This window comes from Gracilinanus agilis, chromosome 2 (genome assembly GCF_016433145.1).
Source record: "Gracilinanus agilis isolate LMUSP501 chromosome 2, AgileGrace, whole genome shotgun sequence".
In the NCBI taxonomy this organism is placed as follows: domain Eukaryota; kingdom Metazoa; phylum Chordata; class Mammalia; order Didelphimorphia; family Didelphidae; genus Gracilinanus; species Gracilinanus agilis.
The window spans coordinates 27,199,769-27,224,576 of NC_058131.1; the positions used below are offsets into that span (position 1 = coordinate 27,199,769).

Consider the following 24,808-nt stretch of genomic DNA (forward strand, 5'->3'; position numbering starts at 1 on the left):
CTCCCCCCGCCCCAGGGACGCCCCTTCCCGGGGCCGGCCCGGGGCCCGGGGCGGGGGGAGGGGGCCGGCCACGATGGGCCCCAAGCGCAGGCAGCTGACGTTCCGGGAGAAGTCCCACATCATCCAGGAGGTGGAGAAGAACCCAGACCTCCGCAAGGGTGAGATCGCCCGGCGCTTCAACATCCCGCCGTCCACGCTGAGCACCATCCTGAAGAACAAGCGCGCCATCCTGGCGTCCGAGCGCAAGTTCGGTGTGGCCTCCACCTGCCGCAAGACCAATAAGCTGTCCCCGTATGACAAGCTCGAGGGGCTGCTCATTGCCTGGTTCCAGCAGATCCGCGCTGCTGGCCTGCCCGTCAATGGCATCATCCTCAAGGAGAAGGCGCTGCGCATCGCCGAGGAGCTGGGCATGGAGGACTTCACGGCCTCCAATGGCTGGCTGGACCGCTTCCGCCGCAGGCATGGGGTCATGTCGAGGAATGGAGTGACCAAGAGCCGAGCCCAGCCCTCAGCCCCTGCCCAGCCGCCGCCTCCTCCTCGGGCCCCGGCCCCTGTGCCAGCGGCAGATGGTGGTAGTGGTGGTGGCGGCAGCAGGAGGTGGAGGGAAGAGCTGCTGCCCTCCTTGGCCGAGGGCTATGCCTCGCAGGACGTCTTTAATGCCACCGAGACCAGTCTGTGGTACAACTTCCTACCTGACCAGGCCCCTGCCCTTCGAGGCGAGGCCCGGCCTAGTCCCCGGCGTGGCACAGAGAGGCTCATCGTGCTCCTGTGTGCCAATGCAGATGGGAGCGAGAAGCTTCCCCCGCTGGTGGTGGGCAAGTTGGCCAAGCCCCGGGGATCCCGGGCCGGCCTGCCCTGTGACTATACAGCCAACCCCAAGGGTGGTGTCACTGCCCAGGAACTAGCCAAGTACTTAAAGGCCTTGGATGCCCGCATGGCAGACGAATCCCGCAGGATCCTGCTGTTGGCCAACAGGCCCGCCGCCCCAGCCTTAGACACCTCCGACTTGCGGCATGTTCAAGTGGCCTTCTTCCCATCAGACACCCTCCAGCCCTTGGAGCGAGGTGTTGTCCAGCAGGTCAAGGGTCACTACCGACAGGCACTGCTGCTCAAAGCCATGGCCGCCCTGGAGGACCATGACCGGTCCCGGCTGCAGCTGGGCCTCACTGAGGCTTTGCGATTTGTGGCTGCTGCTTGGGATGCCGTGGAGCCCGCAGACATTGCGGCCTGCTTCCGTGAGGCTGGGTTCGGGGGTGGCCCCGGACCAGACATTGATGAGGCTGTCAAGAGTGAGGAGGAGGAAGAGGAGGAAGAAGAGGAGGATGATGATAATGAGGAGGAAGAGGAAGAAGAGGATCAGGGTGAGGAAGAAGGAGAAGAAGAGGGAGAGGAGGGAGAAGAAGGAGAGGAGGAGGAGGAGGAAGAAGAAGAGAGCTCATCAGAGGGGCTGGAGGCTGATGACTGGTCCCAAGGTGGGGGGGAGGCAGGTGGGAGTTTTGTGGCTTATGGAGGTCAGGATGAGCAGGGCTGCCCCACTGTTCAGCTCCTGGAGGCAGGGGAGGACTCGGAATCAGAAAGTGATGAGGAAGAGGAGGAGGAAGAAGATGATGATGATGATGATGAAGATGATGATGATGAGGATGATGATGATGACGAAGTGCCCGTGCCCAGTTTTGGAGAAGCCATGGCCTACTTCGCCATGGTCAAACGGTACCTGACTTCCTTCCCCATCGATGACCGAGTCCAGAGCCACATTCTCCACTTGGAGCACGATCTGGTTCATGTGACCAGAAAGAACCATGCCAGACAGACATCATCCCGAGCCTTGGCACACCAGAACTTAGCCTGACCAGCTGTCCCTGGACACTGGCCGAGGTGCACCGCAGCCCTGCCATGTAAGGGATTTCCGGGGCAGTTCTTTCAGGGACCAGGTGGTGATGGTGGTGGGGAACTGTTTCCAACATCGGGATTTGACTCCCCTAGGTAATGCCCCTCACCCCTGTGCCCCTTGGGAACTGGGCTCAGCCCTGTGTCTACCTGGGAGCTGGGTGAAAGTCAGCCTCACCTCCTTCCTGTTGCCTTTCCCTTTCCCCTCCTCCCTCCCCACCTTTCCCTCCCTCCTTCCCCCAGCTGCCCCCAGGGCTAGGATGCCAGCTGTGATTGGCAGGGCAGTGTGTAGAGTGGGGAGGGTTTCTTCTGAGCAGGCCCCACCCCAAAGTGCCCTATAAATACTGACCAGCAGGGGCAGCTGGGGGCAGGAGGAAGGGGCCCAAGACATTTTGCTTGGTGGATGGGAGAGTGCTTAGAAGGGTGTCGGCCTGCAGACCCCCCCAACCCCATCCCATTCCCTTAGCCTCTCACTTTTCACACTCTGCATGGAGATCCCACACTAGGGAAGGGGGCCATTTCTAGTAGGGTTCCTGAGGAAGTGGGCTCAGTGGGGCCTGGAGGGGTGGCCCTCGAGAAAGCATGGCAGCAGGCCCAGAGCTGCAAACCTTCACCAAGCCTGCCTGCCTGCCCACCTGCCTGCCAGGGAATCTTTTTAAGTGCCCATAGGGTTCCCCCAGCCCCAAAGGGAAGCTTTTGAGAGAAGCACAGACTCCTCCCCCTCCCAGGAGTTGGTTTGCAAACCACTCCTCTCTGGCCTCTGATATATTGTTTTCAAACCAAGGGCTCATTTCTTCCTGCCCCTGGGCTCCTGGTCTCCCATGGAGGGTCCCTTGGCCTGCTGTTGCAGGAGAGACCCTACGAGTCCTGAGCATTTCTCTCTCCTTGAGGTGTGAGGGGAGAAGGGGCTGTGTTTCTCTCTTGGGCTAGATCAGGATCCCAAAGCTGCCACATCTTGCCTAGTCCCTCATGCTCCCCCACCTTTCTCCCTCCGGATGGTATCTTCCCCAACTGCTGCAAGCTGCCAGGGGAGTGGGGAGGTGTCATAACCTGCAGGGAGGGTGGTGGTAGTCCCTGGTTGGGTCGAACTACTCTCCAGCTATTTCTTTTCCTAGTCTGAATTCAATAAACCCTTCCGACCCCCTTTTGCTGGGGGTCGGGTGTTTTAACAGCTGAGGGGTGATGTCCTTTGTGTTCCAGGCTTTTCTTTGGGAGATGCTCCCCTCCCTCCTTCTGCCCCCTCTTCCTGGCCCTGTTGCCAGTGATGGGGGTCCTGAGTATAAAGTCTGGGGAGGGAGGAGGTCGCAGCCACTTGGTAAGCCTAGAGATCCCAGTCCTTATGGCTCTGGCCATTTGGGAGTCTGGAAAAGTAGGTTTTATTTGAATTCAAAAGAAAGGCATTGCAAATGCCTTGTGCCTCGATAGATAGAATTGCTGAGCAGCTACAGTCTGGGTTCTAGTCAGGGAGGGTTGAATGTTGGGATGGGTGTAAAGAATACTGGCTTCAGAAGGTCTGAGTTCAAGACCCGTCTCTTACTCCCTATGTGTCCTTGGGCAAGTCCAGAGTGTTACAACTGAGCAGGGAGGAAGGGAAAGAGGATGCATGTCCCCTGAATGTTTGTGGGAGTGTAGACAGGCGTCTGTGGGGGCAAGAAGTACCCCCCATCTTGGAGATTTTCCTCTTAGAGTTTCATTCCTTTCCATAGGACAGGGTTTTCTATTAGAATGAAGAAATCCCTCTGGACCCCTTATCAGTCAGGAACATCTTAGCTCTGGAGAACAAAGTTCTGGGGGTAACAACTACAAAGGAGAGCTGCCAAGTCAGAGGAGCCAGAGGCGGGAGCACACCCAACTTCAGATTCCACCCATCCATTGGCACAGGCACATCCTCATGAGGCCTGGCCGATAGGGAGACTTAGAGGGGGGTGAAGAGGAGGATTTCTAGGAACTAATGCCTTCCTGTGTGTCTAAACTCTTACCTTAGTATTGATTCTAAGAATAGGGGCAAGAGTGAGACAGAAGGGGCTAAGTGACTTGCCCAGGGACTCACAACTAAGACATGTCTGAGGTCACATTTGAACCCAGGTCCCTGCCCTCAAGGAGCTCAGTGTAATGGGAGAGGCAACATGGAGGAAATGAGCAAATCTGTCGGGAGGAGATAGAAGGCAGTCCAGAGGGAGGCCAGAGGAGTCTCGGTCTTGAGTTAGAGCTTTGGAAGTCCCCCCTCCATTTTTCAGATGGCTTGGAGTCACTTTTCAGGGCAATAAGGTATGACCAAGTGCTGACTGTGCAAGGCCTGGTGGGAAGACCCTGGGAGTACAGGTTTATAGCCCCCTGGAGCAGATCTGGGTTCTTCAGTCCAAAAGCCAGGCAGCCCCCTCATCTCATCTGGGAGGAAGAGGAAGAAGTGGGGGGAGATGGGCTTGGCTTGGCTCTCCCTTCTAAGGTCCACTGTCAAGGCCACGTACCTCTGGGCTTTCTAATTGGCCTGGGTCTCCGCTCTGCCCTTGGGTACTAGTTTTTCAGGTCTACAGTTTTTGGCCTGGTGCTTCACTACCCTCCTCTGGGCTTGGGTTTAGATCCTGTCCCTGCTTATGTGGTACCTGTGTGAGCTGGAGCAGGTTACTTCCCAGACTCAGTTTCCTCATCTGTAAAATTGTCTAAGGTCCAGTCCAGCACGAGGCCCCGGAATCTATCATCCTGCTTTCCCAACCCCCCAGGCTCTCCTGGTGAGGCCAGTGGGGGGTCAGGGCGGTGGGCCAGGCCGCTCCCTCTGCTCCCTCTCCCAAACCGGTTTGCCTGCTTCTCTGGTGCTACTTGGCAGGTGTTCAGGGGTTTGTCCCTTGAACAGGGTTCTGTTCTTTCACATTCCCTGCTAGATGTACTCACTGTGGTTGGGAGTGGCTAGGACCCTCCCCCCTAACCCCTACTTCTCCCCCCATCCTTGGGACCTCAGGTTCACTCAGGGAAGCAGCTGGGACTGGAACAGTGTGGGGTGACTTGGGGCTGAAAGGGGCCCCAGAAATCATCTAACCTGGCCCCCAAGACCGGGAGACCTTGTGTTCTCTTACCCTGGGATCCTAGTTCCAGAGCTGGTAGGCACCTCTGAAGCCACTAAGCCCAGCCCTGTTATTTTACACAGGAGGAACCTGAGGCCGAGGGAGGTCAAGCTCTTGCCCCAGGTCACCCACAGAGCATTATGAAGAGCTGGGGTTCCTCTGAGCCCTCCTCTAGCCCTTTCTCCCAGCTTGGGACTGAGAGTTGGAAGGGGACTCAAGAACTAACTTCGGAGGTTGTCTAGTTCTACTGATAAGGAAACTGAGGCCCCAGGGAAGAGAAGTGATTTACCCAGGGTTATCCAAGCTTCGGAAGCAGGATATAATCCTAGGTTTTCTTGACTTCAGAACCTTATCTCTTATGGACCACTGGGCCATGTCTCTTTGTTTTACAGGTAAGGAAACAAAAGCAGAGAGAGGTTAAGTTTCTTTAGGTTACAAAAGTCAAAGTGTCTCTGAGATTTGAACTCGGGTTCTTTTCCTCTGGAATGGTTTTGGTGTGAAGTCAGGACCATTCCTGCTTTTGATCACCTCTCCTAGGGAATGGAGAAATAGGGTGACTCCTGTCCCTTCTCCCCAGCCCTATAGGATGGCTCTAGAGCAAGGGTCGGCAACCTTTTTGGCCGTGAGAGCCATAAATGCCACATTTTTTAAAATGTAATTTTGTGAGAGCCGTACAGTGCTCACAGTGCGCGCTCCTATAACAGTGCCTGAAAAAAAAAATGGACTTTATGGCTCCTGCAGAAAGAGCCATATCTGGCCCTCAAAAGAGCCAGACATGGCTCAAGAGCCATACATTGCTGACCCCTGCTCTAGAGGCTTGGGCCCCACAGTCCTAATCCTGGCATTGCTCCTGGACCAACAACAAACTCAGAGACTGTAAGTGTCCATACCCAAGATAAGCCAGCCATGGACAGTTAGCAAATTTATTGACTTTATCGTCTGTTTATGGGTGAAAGCAGCCTTTTCTGGGAGCTCTGGAGCTTTGCTAGTCCAAGCAGATTCTCTGAGATGTTCAGCAAGGAAAGAAGTAGGAAGACACAAAGGGAATCCCTAGGGCCAGGGTTCTGTGGTTTAGTAGCATAGTGGGGAGAGCATTGTACCTGGAGTCAAGAGACCTGGGTTTGAATCCACCTGGATACTATTATGCCTGTGGGCAAATCATTTCACTTCTCAGCTTGATTCTTCCTTTATGACATAAAGATAATACTCCACCCATCTCATAGGGTCACTGACACTTGAAACCAGTTGTTTTTTTTTTAAAGGCAAATTAGGGTTAAGTGACTTGTCAAGGGTCACTCAGCTAGGAAGCATGTGAGGCCACACTTAAACCCAGGTCCTCCTATCGCTCTATCCACTGAGCCATCTAGCTATCCCCCAATTTATGTCTGAAAAGGAATCTTCTCTAATATCCAACAACACATGGGCATCCAGTGTCTGAAAACTTCTATCAAAGGGCAAACCTTCCAAGGCAACCCATTCCACTTTGGGACAGCTGTGCTAGCAAGTTTTTGTCTTATGTCCAGCTGAAATTGTCCTTGCAGAGTCTTGTCCTTTCATCAAAACAAGCTGAATCCAATGGAATCGGAGGACCTGTGATCAAAGGCTGCCACTTATTGGCTCTGGGAACTTTGCCTTGTTAAATCTCTTTGTGCATCCAAAAAGAAAAATGGTGGAATTGGGACTGAATGGAAAGTCCCTTCCATCTCCAAACATCTGTCAGTCCTCCAGAGCCTACCAGAATGAGTGGAATCCTTTTCATTTTTGGGGAGGAGAGAATTGAGGCCCAGGGGGCATACCAGAAGTTGATGAGCCTGAATTTGCTCTGCTAGGAAGCAGTGGGGCCAATTTAGGTCTCCTGATTTGGAGATTAGTTTTACTGGTGTCACTTCCTAGCCTGGGGAGAAATTTCAGTAGAAACCAGGAAGGCTCTGAATTCTTGGGTTGTAAGGGTGAGTGCTAATTTGGGAAAGTATGTCTTTGGGGACCCTCTCCTCCCCCAGGCTAGTAGGCTCTGGTTTTCTGAAGCCCCTCCTTTCTGTAAAAACTGCTTATTATCAGCCCTACCCTAAGAATGTGCCCTACATTCCCAAGTTCCCCAGCAGAACTTCCTGCCCTTAGGCCCCATTTTCTGATAAAGCATTAGATTAAGGGAGCACACTAAGACATAACTGCCTGGCTGGCTAGACCACCAGAGGTATTGATTTTTAAAGGACCAATGAATTCTTTTAAGTGAATCTCTTAACTGGTAGAATGGGTTGGTGCCAGGGAGGCTAGAGATTCATTTTTAGTTGGTCTCTCCTAGTGGTTCTTTCCTGCTAAAGCCGATACCAGCTGGTCAAACATCCCTTCTCCCTCTCTAGGAAGTCACTAGCTAGCAAGTAAGTCCATTGGTTTCCATTTCTGAAAGGTAGTATGACTTCCTGGTCTCCAGGGTTGACATTGCTAGACCTGTTGCTTCCTTTTTCTCTGGGAAAAAGCCAACCAGATAGGTCCCACCCTGTCCAATACTCTCTTCTTCTTTTTAAAACTTAACCTTCTGTCTTAGAATCAAATCAGTTTTAAGATAGAAAAGCCATAAGGGCTAGACAATGGGAGTTAAGTAACTTGCTCAGGGTCATATAGCTAGGAAGTATCTGAGGTCAGATTTGAATGCAGGTCCTCCAGACCCTAGACCTGACATTTATCCACTGTTATCTAGCTGCCCCTCTAATACTTGGTTCTCATGCCTCAGAGAAAACTCCAAGCTTCCTCCTTGTTCTCTTCAGACTTCTCTTTAGTCCCTGACCATATAATTCCTTTTAGTGGTAGTTATGGAGGTGGTAACATCCCATTTTGGGGGGAAGTTTTTCCTTGGTGGAAAGTTGTTCTTTTTCAGATATCCTGCCCCATGGGATCTCTTCCTGGCCAAATCATGGACTTAAAGAAGGTTTTCAGGGTTCCTTCCAGGCCCTTCAGTTGATATATCCCCATTTGACCCCATCCTCCTGGTGCAGTGCCCCATGTGTCACATCTTTTCCTACCCCACTCAGTTTCCCCATTTTACCCAAAATGAGCAGAAATGACCTCCAAGGCCCCTTCTCTAGTATCCTAAATAAGTGGCTATAAGAGCCCTCCTAGTTGTAATGTGTTTTCTATGTTCCCTCCTACCTCTGACATTGTGTCCTAAGCACCATCCCTCACCATTCTCTGTTTCAGGGTCCCTAGCAGTCTCTTTTCTGTCCTTTACAGTTTGGACAATGACTATCATTTATGTAAAAGACTGCAAATATTCAAGTTAGTCAATAAATATCGAGGTCCTATTATGTACCAGGCACTGTTCTAAGTGTTAGAGATAGAAAGAGGGGCAAAAGGCAAAACAGTCCCTGCTCACAGTCAAAGGAGGAGACAATATGCAAGCAACTCTGTACCAACAAAGCTATAGACAAGAGAAACTGGAAAAAACAACAACAAACAAACCAATAGAAGGAAGGCAATGGACTGAAGTGGGGTATGGGACAGGGCTTCCTGCAGAAGATGGGACTCAAAGGAAGTCAGGGGAGCCAAGAGGGAAAGATGAGGAGGAGAGAACGCTCCAGGGGTGGGACAGCCAGTGAAAAGACCGGGAGCCAGGAGGCTTGGATGTCTTGTTCAGGGAACGACAAGGGGGCCAGTGTCACTGGATCATGGAGTTCTTGGGGCAGGGTGGAAGGCGTTAAAAAAGACTGTAAACGTTTGTCCTCCTCCTTCCTGGCCAGGCTCGAGGCCAACCCCTTCCTACAAGATTGTAAGCTGCTGAGAAGGTGCTGCCTGGCACTGGTAAAGGGAGTTTCCTCACCAGGAGTTCCCTATTCCAATAAAATCACAGATATTACTATTCTATTATCCATCATCATCAAAGCCTTGTGTACATCTCCTTTGTGGTCGCCGCTTGCTACTGGGGCTAACCCAGGTCCAAGCAATTAGAGCCCTCCGGAGACGAAGCCGTAAGCCCAAAGAGGAAAGCTCTAATGGGAGAATTTCAGGCGCCAAGGATAAACTAGTGGGTTTCGGGGTAGGAAGGGCGTTGTAAGGCTTCTCTCCTTACCCGTTTCCTCCTTCCCTCACAAACATATAGCTGGTAAATCCCCTGGCTTTAGTAAAGGAGAACCTAGGGTTCAACCCTAGTCCTTGCGGGGAGGGGTCTTGGCTTGGACTGTGAGGTCTTCGGCAGCGTCCCTTCTAGCTCCACGTCCAGGGCTAGCTCCGCCTTCCCTGGCTTCCTTCTTTCCTATTGGCCGAGGCCCTGGGCAGGGGCGAGCACACTGGGGAACTACAACTCCCGAAAAGCCTTGGGGTTGCGGTGGCCGCCCCAGTTGCCATGGTTTCTATAAACAATATGTCCGCCTCCAGGCGGGGTTCTCGGCACGGGTTTCAAGAGGCAGTGGCGGCCTCTGGGGACCGCAGGTGAGGCGGAAGCTGAGGGGCCGGGGCTGGTGAACGAGCCGCGATCTGGGCAGGGTAGGAGGACCGTGGGCGCCGCGTGGCGCTCATGGAGGGCGAAATGGATGAGGAGATGCTGCACCAGCTGTACCTGTGGGTGGACAACATCCCCCTGTCCCGGCCCAAGCGGAACCTCTCGCGGGACTTCAGTGACGGAGGTGGGGCAGGGGGCGCCGGGGTGGGGGCGGGGCGACATTCCATGTGGGCGGGGCAGGAGCCCAGCGGAAGGTCCCCCAAATATGGGACCACTCCCCAGATTGCTCCAGGGATCCTGGACCCGGATCTTGCTTCTGAGAGGGGCCCTGAGACCCTCCTCCTTCCCTAGCTCTGCTCCCAACTTCGTTTCTAGAGCCCACTCCCAGCTCCGCCCTGTCCCTATCCCCAAACTGACTCCCTCTTCACCTCTCTCCTGCCCTGACCCCCCAACCCTCTCTTTCCCTCCTCCTTCATTCATGTCCACAATCTTTCCTGCGTCCCTGTCATTTTTTCCTTTTCTGCCGTTCCTTTCTCCATCCCTGCCCTCCATTTGACTTCCCTACGTCCATCCCTTAGACCCTTCCTTCCATTTTTCACTTTCTTCCATCCATCTAAAGCCTTTCCTTCCCTTTTCTCTATTCCTGCTCCCCATCCTCCTTCCTACATCCCACCAGTTCATCCATCTATTACGGATTCCATACTCCATCTTCCCTTCATCCCTCTTTGTAACACCCACCCAACTCTCTCATCCCTGTCCTCTTATCCCTTTTTCTGTTCCACCCTTTCCCCATCCCTCCATCTCTCTTCAGCTCTCTCCTTGATCCTTTTTATTCATCCATCCATCCAATTTCCTTCAACCTCTCTGCACATCTCCTCTGCATGAGGTTCCTTCTAGCCATAGATCTATGATCTTCTGATTGATTCCTCTCCCCTTCCTGTCCTACCATCCCCATTTCCCTTCTCATTTCTCCATTCCTCTTCCTTGTTCTTTCCATCTCTATTCTCTCCTAACTCTCCCCTTTGTTGCCCTCTTTTCCCTTACTTGCCCACATTTTCACTCTTCAAGCCTCTTTTCTAAGGACTTGGGAATGGTGTCCTTGAAAATGAAGGTCGGGCATGAAAGGGTTGGGGACCTTCTTCAGCTTTTCACCCCCTTCTTTGTCAGTTGACTGTTCAAGAGAGGCTGGGGCAGAGGAGATCTGCCTTGTGGGGTCCTTCTTTGGGAAGGAGAGCCACCATGGACTGATCCTTGGCATGTTAAGCCTATATAGTCCAGCCTCGAAGCCAGCCAGAGAATAGCCCCAATGAGCTCTCTAGGTTAGTAGGACAGTTCCAGAAAAACAGGTTGAAGTGGATGTTCCTGGCCAGCAGGCGGCAGTACCACCTCACTGCCAACCCCAACAAAAACCAGCAGTCCACAAAAACAGGAATGTCATTCTTTACCTTTCCTTTGGTTTCACTTGGGATTTGGATAGGCAGGGAAGGAGAGGGACGATCTTTGGTTGAGAGTTGTGGGAGTGTTGGATGCTTCCCTTTCCACCCAGCTGGGGAGCCTGGGCTTCCCCATTTTTTAGGTTTTATGTTATCCAGAGAAATGAGTTCTGTGGCTGCCAGCAACTTTCCTCTCTTGAAATAATTGTTCCAGTTTTCTCTTCTTTCCACTCCCTTTCCTTAATTCTCCCCACTCCCTTTCTTCTTCCTACTTTATTCTTTCAATTTTAGACTCTCTCTTTGCTATATCACTCTAATCTTCCTTTTCTTCTATTTTTGTTCTCCTTTCCAATCATTTCTTTTGTTTCTTTTTCCTTTTGCCCTCCTCCCTATGTCCCTTTTCTTCCCGTCTCTCTCTCTCTCTCTCTCTCTCTCTCTCTCTCTCTCTCTCTCTCTAAATCGTTACCTTCTGTCTTGGAGTCTGTACTGTATATTGACTCCAAGGCAGAAGAGTGGTAAGGGTAGGCAATGGGGGTCAAGTGACTTGCCCAGGGTCACACAGCTGGGAAGGGTCTGAGGCCAGATTTGAACCTAGGACCTCCCATCTCTAGGCCTGGCTCTCAATCCACTGAGCTACCCAGCTGCCCCTCCCTCCCCATCTCTCTCTTGATGTCCCTGCCCATTGGCTCTCTCTTTCTGTGCCCTTCTCATTTCTGTCCTTTTCTCTCTTCCTCTTCTGTCTCCACTTCTCTTCCATAGGGTTCCTCTCTGTCTACCTCTCTCCCCTTTATCTGTCTTTGTGTATCCCTTCCAGTACTGGCTGCTGAGGTGGTGAAGTTTTACTTCCCTAAGATGGTGGAGATGCATAACTATGTTCCAGCCAATTCTGTACAGCAGAAAGTTAACAACTGGGTGCACCTGAATAGGTAAGGTTAGACCTAAGCTGGGAGGGGATTGTGGATGAGGCAGGAATAGGGTCAGATGACTTAGAGCTGGGGTGAGGAATACCCTTCTCTCTCCTCCTTGAGTGGGTATTCCATGCCCACAATGTTGTCATTTGTGGATGAGTTTCTCCCAAACTCCCAGGATTCTCTGGTCACTCTCTCCTTGCCATCTCTGGCCTTTCACTATCTGTTGTTAGAATCTTAGAGAAGGTCAACCCATTTGTCGCAGGCAAGCAAAACTGGGAAGGAAATGTTTTCTGGGTGCAAAAAAAATCAGAGGATGCATTTCGGAGCAAATTGGATTTTAAAAAAATCCATCTGCTGTTTTGGCCACGTGGCCCATCCCCTTCCATTAACAGTACTGCTATTTGGATTTCATTTCTTTGTCTTCACACCCCAAATAAGGGCTATTTATATTAATGGTCCTGCTTTTGAGAGTCAGCAGCATGGGGTGGTGGATACATGGCCAGCCTTGGACCAGGAAGATGTGGGATCTGGGTTCAAATCCTGTCTCTGACATTTGCTGATTATGGATCTCTTCACTCAGTGCTCCTTTTTAGGATCATACTTTGCTGATAGATCCCAGGAAGGAGCCTGTGCACTGGGAGTTCCCCACAGTGATTCAATCTCAAATCTATCTGAGCCAAAAAAGAAAGTTTCTTCTGTGTTTTATTTAAAGCTCTATTTTGTCTTAGAAGGCTGTGTCTCTGTTGGGAGAGTAGACTTAGGCTAATATCACACTTCCAGGATTAAAATGGGACAGCAGATATCATCCTGCTGCCTTTTTGTAGCTTTGCCCGATAGGCTGGAAAACTACCTGCTGGTCTCTTCCTCCCACTGAAATCATGGAAGAAATCATAAACCACATTTTGTTCACTCTTCAAGCCTTGTCTAAACCTCTGACAAAAGATGCAGCTGGAGGGCAGTTAGGTGGCACAGTGGATGGAGTGCCAGGTCTGGAGTGGGAAGGACCTGGGTTCAAATCTGACCTCAGAGACACTTCCTAACTATGTTACCCTGGGCAAATCACTTAACCCCCATTGCCTACTTCTTGCCCTTTTGTCTTAGAGTTATTACTAAGACAGAAAGTAGGGAAAGATAGGTGACTCAGTAACAGAGAGCTAGGCTTGGAGATAGGAGGTCCTGGGTTCAAATCAGTCCTCAGCTGCGTGATCCTGGGCAAGTCACTTAGTCCCAATTGCCAAGTTCTTACCACTTTTGTGCCTTGGAACTTATACTTCTAAGGCAGAAGGTAAGGGTTTAAAAAAAAAATGTCAGAAAGAAAGGGTTAAAAAAAAAAGATGCAGCTGAATTCTATATGTAGCTTTTCCTTCTCTTCCCCTAGAAGAAACTTTCTTCCTCCATCTCTGGTTCTCTAGAAGAGAAACTAAGTCATTCATTTCTAGTAAAAAAAAAATAAATCTCTAAAAATAATCACTTATTAAACTGACATTAGGAGCCCGTTTAATTTAATTTTTTGGATGAACAAGCACTTATTTCCTCTCCCAGCCCTCTCTCCATTGAGAGCAAACAAGCCCCCAGCCCTCTAAGTAGTCTGCACAGCCCTGCTTTGGCCCCATCCCAAAATGTCTGGCTCATTCTTCATCTCAAGTCCATCCTATCTCTCCATAGAGAGTGAGTTTCCTCTGGGTCTGTTTTATAAGCTGGCACAAGGACAGGAGGCGAGCTAATGGCCTCAATGAAAGACCTCCTCAGACCAAAGCATTCACAATCTAATAAGAGGACAGTCAGTGAGAATAATCAGAAAATCTTATCATTCGCGTTCCAATAAATCCACCTCACAAATATAAGAGAGAGAGGAGCAGCAGGGTGGCTCAGTGGCTAGAGAGGGAAGGTCCTGGGTTCAAATCCCACCTTGTGACCCTGAGAAAGTCACTTAACCCCCACCTTGCCCAGCCCTTATCACTTTTGTGCCTGGGAACTGTCTGCTACAGAACCCACACTTAGTATCAATTCCAAGCAGAAGGCAAAGGTTTCAAAAAAGAAAAGACCATTAATAACCTGGAGAGCATCCAAAGCAGGGCAGCCAAGATGGTGGAAGCACTGGAGTCTGTGCCACCTGAGGATAAGTTAAAGGAACTTGAAATGTTTGGCCTGGAGAAGACTGGAGGGAGGGAGGTGCAGGGAGTGAGGCCATTTCTCTCTCTCACTCCCTTCTACCATAACATTTGGGTACTGGCTCTGTTTATTCTTATACACAGAGGGTGGGAGCAGGACCAGAAGCCTTGGGGGTGGGGTGGGGTGGGGGGAGTACAAAGGAGCCTTCTGAGGCTTGGTGTCAGAAAGAAAAAAGCTTATAGGTTCCAAAAATCAACTTTACAAATCAAATACAAGACGGAGGAACCATGGTTGGGGAACAGTCTTTGTCTGAAGAAGTACTGGAAGTCTTAGTGGACCCCAAGATAACAATGAGAGTAGTCCTAAAGGAGAATAGGTTGTTCGGGATGGGCCTTGGAAATCCCCAACTAGTGACTGGTTGGCCCTTTTTCTGGTCTGGTGGTGGGGGGGGGCTTTCTGGGGATGAGTTGGGCTGGCCGGGCCGCTAATGCCCTAAGTTAGGATTCTGGGTCCAGTCTGGGCTCGGGCTCCAACGTTTGGTGGCTCCACTGGCGATAGGATCCCCGTCCCGGGGGCCGAGTCCACGGGGCGCTCCTCGCCGGCTGGCGCGGCTGAGAGCGCCCCTCTCCACCCCTGATGTGTCGCAGGAAGGTGCTGCACAAGCTGAACTTCTCGGTCCCGGAGGACGTGATCCAGAAGATCGCTCAGTGCTCCCCCGGGGTGGTGGAGCTGGTGCTGCAGCCGCTGCGCGAGAGGCTGGAGGAAAGGAAGCGGAAGAGACAGGGGGTTGGCTCCTCCCAGGTCCACGCCCCGGGCCCCGCCCCTCCAGGCCCTGCCCCTCCCCGCCCCCTCTCCGGGTTGGCCCCTAGCGCCCAGTGTGGGCAGAAGAGAATGCGGAGGGAGGCTCGGCCCTCCTTAGGGGGAGGGGTCCCCGAGTATTCGCCCTAGGGGGGACGTGGGGGGATGGACTTTATCTTAGGGTCCTAGTCCCGGGGGGCGGCGCCTGTTGGCCACCAGCAGGGATGGGGGGGAGGGGCCGTGGGCCGGGCTTGTGGGGGACCACGTGGATGTTTCCCTACAGGAGCTGGGTCCCCTGGAAGGCAGTAGCTACATGGATATGGGTACGCTCACGTCCCTGGGCGGCTTCTCCTCCTTCTCTAACTATGCCCCGTGTCAGGCCCGGGGTCTCGGGCGAGGCCCAGCATGACCTCCTCAGACCAGGAGGCAGGAGATCTGAATTCTAGTTTCCCGACTCACTGTGGAACTGTGGGCGGGGCGCCGAATGTTGCTCAGCCTCCTAGAGAGAGGGGGTGGGGGAGGAGGGGAAGTGGAGNGAACCCATACTATATTATATTTTATATTCTATATTATTGTCATTATACCTCCTAGCTGCCCATATCCATATCTGCCTATATATATATGTGTATATATACACACTCATATCTGTGTGTGTATATTATATATATATATATAATTATATTTATATGTTGTTGCATCTGAGTCTGGGTTCAAATCTGGCCTCAGACACTTCCCAGCTGTGTGACCCTGGGCAAGTCACTTAACCCCTCCATTAACTAGCCCTTACCACTCTTCTGCCTTGGAACTAATACACAGTATTGATTCTAAGACAGAAGGTAAAAGTTAAAAAAAAAAAGTATTAAACAGGCAAGGCTAGGTAGTTCAGTGGATGGGGAGCCAAGCCTAGAGATGGAAGTCCTGGGTTCGAATATAACCTCAGTTACTTCCTAGCTACTTCCTGGGCAAATGACTTAACCCTTATTTCCTAGTTGTTACCACTCTTCTGCCTTGGATCCAATACTTAGTATTGATTCCAAGACAGAAGGTACAGGTTTTAAAGGGGGAAAAAAATTAAACATAGTCCTTGTACTTAAGACTCTTTCAATCTAATAAGATGCATCTACAAGTCATTCCAGTAATAACAAAAGAATGACAAACTAGATACTGGCCTTTTGGCACCTAAGTGCCCAGAAAAAGATGCAGGAATCCTAAGGAAGTAGCATTAGTGTCCCAGGAAGAAGCCTTACCAAATTAGCCTCATTTCTTTTAGGGATGGATTACTAGTTTAGTAGAGCAGGAGAATACTGTAGTCATAATATAGAGTACCTTGACTGCAATGGAGCATGTTACCATTTAGGACTGTGCATCTAGCAGACACCTCAAATTCAGCTAATCCCCAACTGAACTCATTATCTGTCTCCCAGGCCCTCCCCACCATCATCCGTCCTGTCGCTCAGGCTCACAACCTAGGAGTCATCCTGGATTCTTCCCCTTCTCCCACCTGCCATGTCCAAGCTGCTTTCAAAGTCTATTCCTCCCTTGCCTCGTTTCTTGAATAGGCCTCCTTCTTTCCTCTAATATTACCACCACCCTGGTACAGGTCCTTATCACCTCGTTCCTGGGCTATTGCAATAGCCAACTTGGATTTTCCTAAAATGTAGGTCCCACTGTGTTATTCCCATACTCAATAAACTCCAGTAGCTCCCTGTCACCTCCAGGACCAAATAGAAAAATCTTCTCCTTGATATTTAAAGCCAATTTAAAACCTATTCTCCTCCCCACCCCCCACCAACCTTTCCAGTCTTCTTATACCTCACACCTCCCCATGTGCTCTTTGATCCAGTAACATCAGCCTCCTTGCTATTCTGTAAACAAGACACTCCATTTTCCCAACTCTAGGCACTTTCTCTTGCTGTCTCCCTTGCCTGGAATGCTCCCCTTCCTCATCTCTGCCTACCAACTTCTCTGGCTCCCTTAAAATCCCAACTAAAATCCCACCTTCCCCAGGAAGCCTTTCCCAATCCTGCTTATTTTCAGTGCCTTCCTATTCATTATTTCCTTTTTATCCTGTATGTAATGTGTATATATTTGTTTGTATGGTATCTCTCTCATTAGATTGTGAATTCTTTGAGGGGAGAGATTATGTTTTCACTTCCTTTGTTTCTCAACATTTAGCCCAGTGCCTGGCACATAGTAGGCAGTTAGAAAATGTTTATTGACTGACTGACTGATATAGGCTGGATGATACTACAGTTAGACAGATTTGAAACTGGTTGAACAACTATACTCAAAGACTGCTGATTAATGAATTGATGTAATCTTGGACAGAGGTTTCTAGTGGCATGCTACAGGGCTATGTTCTTCCCTTGTCACTATTTTTATCAATGACTTAGATGGGGACATGCAAGCCAGGCTTATCATATTTGGAGATGGCAAAACTGGGAGGAATAGTTGTTATGTTAGCTGCCAGAGCTAAGATTCAAAATGAACTCAGCATTTATAATGAATGCTACCCAGAAAGTAACAATATGAAATTTAACAGAGAGAAATGTAAATCTTGCATTCAGGTTCAAAAAATAAATTACCTACATGCAGACTGAGGGAGTCTTGATTTGATAGCAATTCCTATGATTGGGGGTTTTAGTTGACTTGATAAACTTAATTTGAGTCATCAGTATAATATAGCTACTTTAAAAAGCATGTATTAAATTAATAAAAATATGACACCTGGTCCCTTTGGTTGTCAGACCACATCAAGAATATTGACTCTTTAAAAAGAGGACTGTTTAATCATAGTTAATCCAGAAGAAAAGGAAACTTAGGAATACAGAAATAGAAGAGTATAGAAATGACATATATTGTTTTAAGGGACTAGGAATGTCTTTAAATTTGAGAGGACTAAAGGGAGATACAATAACTATCTTCATACATTTCATGCAGAATTTTTGATTTTCAAGGGGGACTCAAGGGTCACCGAATCCAATCCATCTCCTTTCCTCTACAACATTTCTGAAAATTGGTATTTTAGCTTCTACTTAAAAACCACTAGTCATGGGAAGCCCACTGCTCCTCAATTCCACTTTTGAACAGCTCTGATAATTACAAAGTTTTTCCTTGTACAGTCAAAATCTCCCTCTCAGGAGATCACCACCCTAGTTTGTCCTCTGGAGACAAAAGGAACAAGTCTATTCCTTATTACACAGGATAATTCTCGAAGACAGCTGTCATATCCTTTCTTCTCCAGGATAAATAATTGCCAATTTTTTTAAGTTAATAATCTTTATATGGCATGGTCTCCAAGCTTAGAATCATCTTGGTCAACCCCTTTCTGGCTAGATTCCATTTTACTAATAACCTTATCAAAAGGTCATGGGGCTGAAGCAAGAGTGCCCCAGGTCATGAAGCTCCTGATCTGGTCTAGTCAGAGTAGAGAGACACTATCACCTCCTTCTTTCTGAAAACTATGTCCCTCTTCATAAGTGCCTAAGACTGTGCAAACATTTTACTGGGACTGTCATATATCACACTCTGAACTCATGGAACCTTTGGTCTACTAAAGCCTCCAAATCTTTTCCATCCTGTCTAGCAGTGCTTTCCCTTGCCTGTATTTGTGCAGCTGATTTTGTTAACCCAAGGGGAGGATTTGAATGCATACCTATTAAATGTCTTATAGGAGAGAAAGAACAGTTGTTCTTAGATGCTTCTGAGGGAAGAGCAAGGTGTGGTTACAAGGAGGCAAATTTCAGCTCGAAAAAATTATGGAAGAACTTTCCAAAGATGAGTTGTCCAATAATAGAACAAAGTCCCTAGTGAAGGAGTAAACCTTTCTTCATAAGAGCATTGAAGCAGAATATGGATGACCAGGTTAGGGATGCTGAAGAGAGGATTACAACATGGATAGGAAATTATATAAAGTGACTTCTAAAGTCCCCTCAAATGCTAAATTTTCTTTCTCCAACCCTCATTTATCTCCCTTGGAATTTCTGCACAACTTGCAAATCAGTAACATCAATTTTACACTTAATTATATACTGCCTAGTATTGTTTGCTATTGTTTCATGGGTAGTTAGTTTATCTCCCTACCTAGACTGTAAGCTTCCTAAACTGAGAAAATACATTTTAGACATCTGCATACTGCAACAGTGCTGAATGCATAGTAGATGCTCCTTAAACACCTGGCCCCATTGATTGCTTCAGCCCTTAAGAGGAGGCTGGATAATTGGAATATGATTTGATTGGGGGCAGGAGTTTATGGGCTGACCTGCTGCCTAAGCAGCCCCCCTCCCTAAAAAAATTTTTATTCGTAGGATCCCTGGTCTCCTTAAGTAGAAGTTTCTGGGGTTGGGGAGAAATGTAGATCCTATTGAAGAGGATGGAGCCCCTTTTAAATCCATCTCTTTTCCTCATACCTTCTGAACCAAGACTTCTCCTTAACCTAATTAATTGAAGACTAAAAGAAAGAGTCTGGGCCTGACCGGAGGGAGGAAGATGGGGGAGGGGACAGGGAGGGAAGGGAGAGAGAGAGAGAGAGAGAGAGAGAGAGAGAGAGAGAGAGAGAGAGAGAGAGAGAGAGAGAGAGAGAGAGAGAGAGAGAGAGAGAGGGAGAGAGAGAGGGAGGAATCTCTTATGCCTACCTTATAGGCAGAGACCCCATCTGAAGAACCTGCCTCCTGGAGCCTTTGTGCCTCCTCTGTCCCTGAAGGACTCGATAGGACAGGCTCTCAACCTCAGGGTGACTTTATCTTCGTGATTCCTCCTCTCTGCCTCACCATCCGCTGGGATTCTGAGGTCCAATAGGAGGAGAGACAGGATCCATGTTTGCAGGGAATTGTTAGCCTGTCTGGGCAGATATGGTTCTTACCCTTTGAGATTCCAGAACTGATGAGGAATAATAATAATAAAAAAATAATTAAACAAACAAAAAAAAATAAATACCTACAGGGGCAGTTTGGTGCCTCAGTGGAGAGAGAGAGCCAAACCTAGTCAGGAGATCCTGGGTTCAAATCTGGCTTCAGACACTTCCTAGCTGGGTGACCCTGGGCAAGTCACTCAACCCCCTTTCCCTGGCTCTTAACGCTCTTCTACCTTGGAACCAATACACAATATCAATTCTAAGATGGAAGTAAAGGTTTTGGGGGGGAAAAAAGCCCACCCTGTCATTTATTTAATGTTTAGGATGTGCCAGTTACTGTGCTAAGGTCTTTACAATTATTGTCTCATTGGATCCTCACAATAACTCTTTTAGGTAGGTGCAACATTATTCCCATTTTACAAATGAGGAAATGGAGACAAACAAAGTGAAATGATTTGGACTCGGCTAGTAAGTGTCTGAGGTTGGATTTGAATTTAGATCTTCCTGACTCCAGGCCTGGAACTCTATCCATTACCCCACCTAACCCAAAGACATTCAAAGGATAAGCAAAGAAACAAATATAAGTGCAATGAAAAAGAAAACCCAACAGATAAATACGATGCCAAAATATTACTAGGAAGCTATAGATATGGAAGGAGCTGAAGTAACCAGGACTGAATAAGATTAGTTAGGAGGGCTTCCTGGAGGAGGTAGTTTGGGGAGGAAAGCAGGACCAAGCTTGGCCAACAGAGGAGGAGGCTCTAGATTTGAGATCAAAGGCTGCCAGGTCCCAGACCCCCTTTCCCATTTATTCCCACTATCAGATCTGTTTCAAGGCCCCATTTTATAGATGAGGTAAGAGAGGCAGCAGAGTCAGAGGATCCTGTGTCTGAAGCCAAAAGTCCTCTGACTTTACAGAAAAGAAACTGAGGCCCAAGAGACTGTGTCTTGTCTGTAGACAAATAGGTGGTGAGGGGGGCAGAACATAGACCCTCTGATGCTAGATTCTAAGGGACAGAAATAGCTGCAGTCCTTGGTCTAGTAAAGGATCTGTCTGTGTTTGTATGTCAGTGTGTCCCTGTATGTCTCTGTGTATCTGTGTGTGTTTGCGTGTGTGCATTCCCCATCTCTTCCCCATCCTCTGCTCCATCCCAGAAGCCCTCCTGGAGGGGCAGAGCCTCTGCCCTTGTCCTCCAGCCTGTTCTTTCTGCTGCAGGTTTCTCCCAGAAGAATCAAACCACTGTAGATGGCCGGAAAGCTGGGCAGCTCAGGTAAAGACTCTTCCTCCTGGGTGGGACCACAGGGGTGTCCCCTGAATCAGGCAGCATATTGGGGATTTCTCCCCCAGGGCCCCACAGTCTTGCCCAAGGATTAACTTTATTTTATAAACCCTTTACCTCCTGTCCTAGAATCAATGCTTTGTATATCAGTGCCAAGGCAGAAGAGCAGTAAAGGCTAGGCAGTGGGGCTTAAGTGACTTGTCCAGGGTTATATATCTAAGAAGTGTAGAAAGTGTGCGAGGTTAGATTTGAACCCAGAACTTTCCATCTCTGGGCCAGGCTCTCAATCCACTGAGCCACCTTCCCATCCCTGCCCCCCAGTATTACCTTTGGCACCTCTGGAGATGTCTGGGGTAGGGAGGGATGAGGGTGGCTGAGAGAGAAGGACAAGGAAAGAAAGATGGAGAGAACTGGCCTAGAATGGAGAAGTGGGAGGCCAAGGTAAACTGGGAATGATGGGGAAGGAAGGTAAAGCTGAGGCAAATGGCTTTTTCTGGGTCAGTTGTGTGTGTTTGTATCTGAGGGGCCCCTCCTTCTCCTCTAGGGCAGGCAAGTCTCTCCCTACATATAGCCAGACCTTGCAGGTGGAACCAAATTTTCTAGTGCAGATGGCTGAGAAGGAACAAGAGTTGCTGGCCTCGCAGGAGACAGTTCAGGTGAGTCTGGGCCCCTCAGCCCAGATCCTTTTCATTCATTCATCAGGTGAGTATTAAACCTCCCCTGTGTGCAAGTGCTACAGATAGGAAAGGCTCAAGGACTTTGAATTTGGGGCGGGGAGGAATGAGAACTCCTGCGGGGGGGGGGAGGGGGGGAAGCACTTATGGGCCAGGAGACAGCTGGCTAAGAAAGAGGGAGGAGAATATGGAGAGGGAAATAGAGTCAGAGGAGAGACTCGAGAGCCCTGGAGTCCCACCAGAAGTTCTTGTATTGTGCTCCAGTCCTAGCATGTAACTATTAGATATATGTGTATATACACATACTACATATACACATATACACATATACACACAAAGACACAGGCATGAATATGTGTACATGTGTGTAGATAGATAGATAGAGAGTTTACTTAATGTATGCAGATTGTTTCCCCCAAGAGAATGTAAACGCCTTGAAAGAAGGGATTTTTATTTATGGTTTTGCCTTTGCTCTCCCAGTGTGTGCCTGGTGCAGAGCAAAAGTTGACAAAAACTTGTCAAATGATTGATGGGTGGATGGATAGATGGATGGATGGATGGATGGATAGATAGGTAGACGGGTAGATGAATGGATGAGTGGATAGATGGATGAATGGATGGATGGATGGATAGATGAGTGGATAGATGGATGGATGGATAGATAGGTTGAATGGTTGGATGGATGGATAGATGGATGAATGGATGGATGATAGATGAGTGGATGGATGGATGGATGGATGGATAGATGGATAGATAGGTAGATAGATAGATGAATGGGATGAGTGGTTGGATGGATGAATGGATGGGTAGAAGTATAGATGAATGGATGGGTAGATGAAGGAATGCATGATGAATGGCTTTTTCAGGCCCACTGTGGGAATAAGGTCCAAGGCCCATGGGCCAGGCCATCCTCTACTTTCCCAAAGTCAGATGATGGTTCACAATTCCCAGGAGTTAGGGGTTAGGCAAGGCCATGACTTTGCTGTCCTGGTCCTTCAGGTCCTTCAGATGAAGGTGCGACGCTTGGAACATCTACTCCAGCTCAAAAATGTCCGCATTGATGATCTGAGTCGACGCCTCCAGCAGGCCCAGCGCAAGCCGCGGTGAGCGGAGGGGGATGGAGGCCCTGTGCCAGTGCCCCCTCCCCCTCTAGCCTCCTTTCCTGGAAGTGCCTCTGAGTACACCTCCAGGGCCATGTGGACAAACTGACCTCAGGGCCTGCAATCATGATTCCTTAGAAGTTCCTGCCCCAGTTGTGGGTGGTGAATGACAGCTCCAAAGTCTCAGGCTGCCAGCTTGGCACTTTGGAGCCTGGGATGGGAGGCTCCTGAGAGGTACCCAAACTGAACTCCCAGGTTAGGATTTCTTCCTTCCCTTGTGGAAAGCCCCCAAGGGATCCCTCTCACGCAGGAAAGATGTTGAGAGCATCTCCCTTCAACCTGGGAGGTGGGGCAGGCCCAGCTGCCACTGGACCAGAGATGTGCTGGCATGGTGGGTGCTAAGTGTCACAAAAGAGGGTGGAGAAGCAGGTCAGGGTCTTGGGTGCAATGGGGAACCCAGCCCTTTCTCCTTTGCCTGGCATCCTTCCTTGTCCTGGACTCAGCCTCCTCCTCCCCCCTCCGGGCCAGGCAAAAGAGTCATTCCTTGGATCCTGAACCCAAAGCCCGGACAACTTGCCTGCTTCCTGAAGCCCAAGGTGCAGGGCCCACAGAGAGCACTGTGGGGCGTCCCTCTATCTTCCCTAACCTCTGGGAGGACATGGCCCTGGCCCTGATTTCCAGTTGCAACCCATATATCTTGGCACCATCAGCCAGAGTCATGAATCATCTTTTCCTGAGACAGAGGGATACTTCTTCAGGTTCTGTCTCTGCCTGTGACCGGCCCCGCCATTTCCACAGCTCTGGGAAGGGAGGCTCCTATGCCCAACTTTCCTGCACCCAGTTGTCATCCAAGAGAAATATGTCAGAACAGGCCTTCAGATGGCCAGGACGGCAGGGATAGAGGTCAGGGCTCGGCCAGAGGCTGGGGAAGACTCCTAGGCTCTAAGACAGGCTGCCTGACTTTTGCCCCTTGCCTTAGCATGGACCAGTCCTTCTCAGTCCTGGGAAGCCAATGCCCGGGGACTGCTTGGATCCCTTTTTTTATGGAGATCCTCTTGGGAAAAAGGGCTTGGTTGGAGAAAGATGCTGGGGAGAGAAAGCTGAACACCCCCCCAATAAACATGCTTTGCTCAAATCCTCTGCCCCGTGGTTCCTGCCACTGCCTCTCGGGAATGGCTGCTTCCTCCCCTTGTTCCTTCTTCTTTTGGGGAGACGCCCTCATGCCCTGTGGGCTGCGGTAGTTAAAAGGCCAGTCCTGTCAGCCTCGGGATGGCCCAGTCCGAATCTGTCTCCCTGTATGCTGGCTGCTGAGGTCAGGTGGTGGCGCTAGCGGTCCATCAAGGCATCCGTGTGGAGGAAAGCTGTTCTCCGGCCATAGGTGGGCCCTCGACTGACCAAAGGACTCTAACCTTGACCCAGAGCTGAGCCCTACCAAAAGCTGCCCAAAAAGGAGCACCGGCTACCCCTTAGACGTGGTCCAAGAACCATCCCCCTCCTAACCCCTGACTCTGGTTCTCACAGCTTGACCTCTGAACCTCAGCACACAGTAGCTCCCCAAGCTGGCCGCCCGGTCCTGGGAGGACGCCCGGAGGAAGGGCAGAGGTCAGGGAGCCGGGCAGGGGAGGTGGCTGTCGCTGCCCAGAAGTTCCCTTCCTTCCCCGTGAAAAGCCGCCTTCCTTCTTGTAGACGCCCTCAGCTCTCTGGCGGGCCTTAGCGACGGCCAGCACCCTCGGGTGCCTGTTTCTGGCTTCAGAGGCTGGAGAAGAGATTGTGTTCTCCTTCCCATTCCCCAACATCGAGTGGCAAATGCCTGCTATGGGTGGCGAGTCAGCCGAGCCTTCGTGAAACCTTTAGTGCAGGGTTGGCAGCCTTTCTGGCCGTGAGAGCCACAAACGCCACATTTTTAAAATGTACTTTCATGAGAGCCGTGCAGGGCTCCCAGTGCGGCTCCTGGAACAGCGCCTGAAAAACATGGACTTTATGGCTCCTGAGAAAGAGCCAGATCTGGCCCTCGAGAGAGCCGGACGTGGCTCGAGAGCCACACGTTGCCGACCCCTGAGCTAGGACGGATCAGGCGCCAAAGTCATGGCCATCCTGCCATGGCACTTCCATTCCAGTGGAATGAATAATTCCGTCATTAGTTACGTCGAGTGTCTGTGCCCATCGGGCCGCACCCGTAAGTGCCTGGCGGTCTCGGGGACGGCACCGGCGCGGAGGAGGACCAGAGAATGAGAGCCGAGGCCCGACTCACGTATCCTACAGGGGATGTG

The 24,808-nt window shown here is 50.0% G+C and overlaps 2 protein-coding genes across 2 annotated transcripts; both read left to right on the forward strand.

The window, feature by feature from the left end:
• The first annotated feature begins 31 nt into the window (after positions 1–31).
• CENPB (centromere protein B) lies at positions 32–3,058 on the forward strand. The gene has a single exon (XM_044660392.1). The coding sequence runs from the start codon at positions 74–76 to the stop codon at positions 1,847–1,849; it is 1,776 nt and encodes a 591-aa protein (XP_044516327.1). The 5' UTR covers positions 32–73; the 3' UTR covers positions 1,850–3,058.
• A 6,395-nt stretch (positions 3,059–9,453) lies between these two features.
• Positions 9,454–22,545, forward strand: SPEF1 (sperm flagellar 1). Its single transcript, XM_044659269.1, has 7 exons — positions 9,454–9,562; positions 11,626–11,737; positions 14,482–14,635; positions 14,916–15,006; positions 20,701–20,755; positions 21,309–21,420; positions 22,438–22,545. Exons 1-7 carry the CDS (start codon positions 9,454–9,456, stop codon positions 22,543–22,545), a joined length of 741 nt encoding a protein of 246 aa, XP_044515204.1.
• The last annotated feature ends 2,263 nt before the right edge of the window (positions 22,546–24,808 follow it).